General features: G+C 39.6%; 1 protein-coding gene across 1 annotated transcript in view; it reads left to right on the plus strand.

Moving 5' to 3' along the window:
* Positions 1–2,261, plus strand: part of LOC103582855 (interleukin-18 receptor 1-like) — a gene marked incomplete at its 3' end in the record, with an annotated part of 10,826 nt that extends 8,565 nt beyond the window's left edge. Inside the window, exon 4 of the mRNA XM_008564332.1 lies at positions 2,096–2,261. Within this exon, the coding sequence (XP_008562554.1) occupies positions 2,096–2,261 (166 nt within the window). The remainder of the gene's footprint in view (positions 1–2,095) is intronic.
* Positions 2,262–4,036: the final 1,775 nt, after the last annotated feature.

Below are 4,036 nucleotides of genomic sequence, written 5' to 3' on the forward strand. Positions count from 1 at the left end.
ATGTGGTCAATGGATGGGATGCTACGTGGGAGCAGGTTGTTTTGGACACCCAGGAGCACAGAACATACATCTTCACATATATGAGGGGGCTTCAAAAAGATCATGGAAAAATTTGTATCATCATTTAATTCTGTTTTCTTCCCCCTACAAACTTTTTGAAGTACACTTGTAGTGCAGTTAGTAAGCAGGATCCTGTGTGTGTGTGCATGTGTGTGTGTGCGTGTGTGTGTGTTCCTGCTCAGGTGAGTAAGCCTTTGTTGTTTGGTGTAGGGTCACTCAATGAGCAGACCCTATGCATGGAATCATTAGAACTGTAATCTTTTAATTTTTTAGGAGTCCATTGTTAAATAATCAAATGCCTCTGGAGATTGAGACTTGAATCCTGCAGTGGAAAATCTCTTTGTCACATCAGATTTTAAGAAGGAAATCAACTAAGATGGAAGGGGATACAGGAGAGAGAGTTTCTTTATGCTAGAGGTGAAGAAATGAAGGTAGAGAGAAAGCACCTGTAGAATCTAATAACCAGATCCCAGGCTGACATGCAGCAAGTGTGGCTTGGGGTGGCTCTCATATGCAGCAGGAAATTGGTGGTCACAGCCGTGGGTCAGTTGGTCTTAGTGTCACACCAGCCTTCGGGGCCCTCAGTAGCACTTCGGTTTGGTGTAGTGCTTGTTTCAGTGTTCCTAGTGCAGTGTCACGTACATATTCAGTCTGTTAGAATTTGTTAGTGTTAGGAATCGAGGACGGCAGAATTAGAGAAGAATATGATCGGGCAGGATGGGAACATACATGCATCCTATTCCTCATGGGCAACAGGTGAGAGAGATCTGGAATATCTCCCTCTCCAGCTCAGCGAGACTGAAGTTGGGGAAACTTTACAAACACGCTTGAGAAGAGGATGCTGTCAGTGGGATTCTGAATCCTTTTCAAGGGCCCAGTAGCTCTATGATGTTCAATGGAACTGCCTTTAATTAACCGTGACAACAGCCTGCCACCCTTTCCAGTCCTGACCCATCTTGTGTAAATTCATGCCCAGACCACAGACTGCAAGAATTGTGAAGACCTAGTATTGTGCAAGGCACTCCTGGCCGTTGAGGCCACACGGATGTGTATTTGCTTCTTGGCCCCGTCCCATAACAGGTGTGTGACCTTGGGCGAGTAGTTAACCTCTCCGAGATTTAGCTTTCTCATCTGAACATAAGGAAAATAGTCATCTCCCTCGCACACACATGGTACGATACCTGGAACTCAGTGAGTGCTAGTCTTGCTTCCTTCCACCCTATGGTAGGCTTAAATGGGACCTGGAAGAGCCTAAGGCGGGCACAAATTCATCAGGCACACAGGTGCAGGGCAACTTAACGACACATGTCTGTTGCATTTAGTATGTGCATCTATGTATCACAGGTGCAGTGTAAGCAAACATCAGATTGCAAATCTTTTCTCTTTAAAAAGTTCTTTTCAAAAATTGCTATTAATTTTTTTCTTCTAGATTACTAATTTCTGATCAGAGGGAACAACAAATGTAAAATTTACATGAACTCACTTTTGCTCAGTAAGGCATTTAAAGTGCTAATACAGTTATGCTGAGGCAGCAACTCTGGGCTTTGGTTTACTCAACAGTAAGAGAAGGGGATTGGAATAAACTGCCATGAGAAATATAAAGCCTAATGCAAATGCACACACATTCAGAAAACAACATCAGGAGTTTGTTTATAGACTCCGTGAAACCAAAGTCACTCTCCCAACCTGGGCTAAGAATCTCTGAACTTGTTCATCCCCAAAGGTCACTGAAGTTTTATACATTTGCTGTTCTGACATCCATAATGTGTGGTCTGTAGGGTGTGTGTGTGTGTGCGTGTGCGTGTGTGTGTGTAGGGTGTTCATGTTTTCCTCTTTCACCCCTCTCCCTATGAATGTTGTTAAATTTGCTGCTCTGAACCAAAAGGAGGTGGAACAGGGTTTGGGCAGCAATGAATGAATCTCTTTAAACAGAAATTAGGAAATAAATATTGGATTGGTTAACAAATGGAAGATGAATAATATTTTCAAAGTCTTTATAGTAATTATAAAATGACTTAACACCTTTATTTCATAGAAATGATACTCAGGAATGGAAATTAAATGTCATCAGAAGAAATAAACACAGCTGTTTTACCAAAAAACTGGTAATTAGTAGAAGAGTGGAAGTTAAAAGATCTTTGCAGATGACCTGTAACAATAGTTACTGTCAAAAACTGGTCAACAGAACATCATTGTACAAGGTAATGATTTTTAAATATTTTGGCTTAAGACTTGCTATAAAAGATAAAGTTCTAAAGTGACGGCTGTGGACCATTTTGGTCTCATAAAAAATAAGCTGTTTGACCCCACACAGGTCACTTGGCCTGTGGTCGTGGGGCTGTTGTAAAGAGCAAATACATAATGTAGGTAGCACAGAGCTGACCTGTATTAGATGTTCAGTAAAAGATAACGTCTTTCTTTCCCCTATCTATCTTCATTTTCATTCTCTTTCAGTAAGTTAATTTTTAGGAGTGCTAGTTTAAGGAGTTTTATTTCCTTCTGTCATATGAGCTTAAAATGTAAAACTCTATTGTATGTATTTTTTCTGAATATATGAATCCATTTTATAAAATTGGAAGATGGAAAAGCAAATAAATAAGAAAGTAAAACTCACTAATAATCCCACCAGCCAGAGACTGTGTGTGTGTTTTTTTGTGTGTGTAAACATCTACTTTTAAAAAGTGGTAAAATTTATTGCTTGTGTCTTTTATCCACGGCCCGATAAATTAAACTTTTAAATGCATTTATTGCATCTCACTATTGCTTCTTTATGGATAGCCTGTTTATTTCCTCTATTTTCTTTTGTCAGTGTATCTTTTACTGTTGAATTGTAAGAGCTCTTTTAGGCAATGCTTGGAGATTGCATACAAACATATGTGTATGGATACAGTGTTCTGTGTGTACACAAGACAAAGTGTGTAATTTCTATACAAGAACAAATCTGAATAATATGACTCTGTCGTGGAAACTGTGAAGTCTGTGGGATGGTGTTCTGAACGGAGTATTTGGGAAAGTTGGAGCAACTGCTGATGATTTTCTGGAAGCTTGTTTGTGCCTTTTGCTGGAACGCTGTTGAACTGTGATTTCTCAGGGAGCTCTTATCTGAAATGTTTTCTAAACACTTGAATGCAGTCACAAGTCAACTAGACTCTACTTCCTGTTGAATGCACAAATGTTTTACAGTACCTGTAAATTGGTGAGGTTCCGTGTTCTGGGTTATGAGAAATCCCTATAGGCAGATATTTAAATTTAGAAAATAAACGTGCTGAGCATATTTTTAGCTCAATAATTGACCACAGTGCTACATACTCTAAGTCTGTTGACTGATCATGAACTAACTGAGGGAACGGGAACAAGGAAGCAAAATCAGGAAACTGCTGGCTGGAAATGAATATGAAGTCTCTGATATTTTTTATATATCTTGAAAAATATCAGTTTGGGTTTATAAAATGTGGCATACAAAATTACTGATAGGAGGCACACATATGGGTGCTTTACAGGCCTATTCGAGGCACCTTCTGGGTTTGGCCCCAGTGGCCAGCACCTTTGGCCAGTTTTTTTTTTTTTTTTCCTTTTTTTGTCTTTTTTACTGACCGGTAATGGGATCGCAACCCTCCGGCCCGATAAATTAAACTTTTAAATGTATTTATTGCATCTCACTATTGCTTCTTTATGGATAGCCTGTATCTTTTACTGTTGAATTGTAAGAGCTCTTTTAGGCAATGCTCGGAGATTGCATACACACATATGTGTATGGATACAGTGTTCTGTGTGTACACAAGACAAAGTGTGTAATTTCTATACAAGAACAAATCTGAATAATATGACTCTGTCGTGGAAACTGTGAAGTCTGTGGGATGGTGTTCTGAACGGAGGATTTGGGAAAGTTGGAGCAACTGCTGATGATTTTCTGGAAGCTTGTTTGTGCCTTTTGCTGGAACGCTGTTGACCTGTGATTTCTCAGGGAGCTCTTATC

The sequence above is a fragment of the Galeopterus variegatus genome, unplaced genomic scaffold (genome assembly GCF_000696425.1).
Source record: "Galeopterus variegatus unplaced genomic scaffold, G_variegatus-3.0.2 Scaffold18191, whole genome shotgun sequence".
Taxonomy (NCBI): Eukaryota; Metazoa; Chordata; class Mammalia; order Dermoptera; family Cynocephalidae; genus Galeopterus; species Galeopterus variegatus.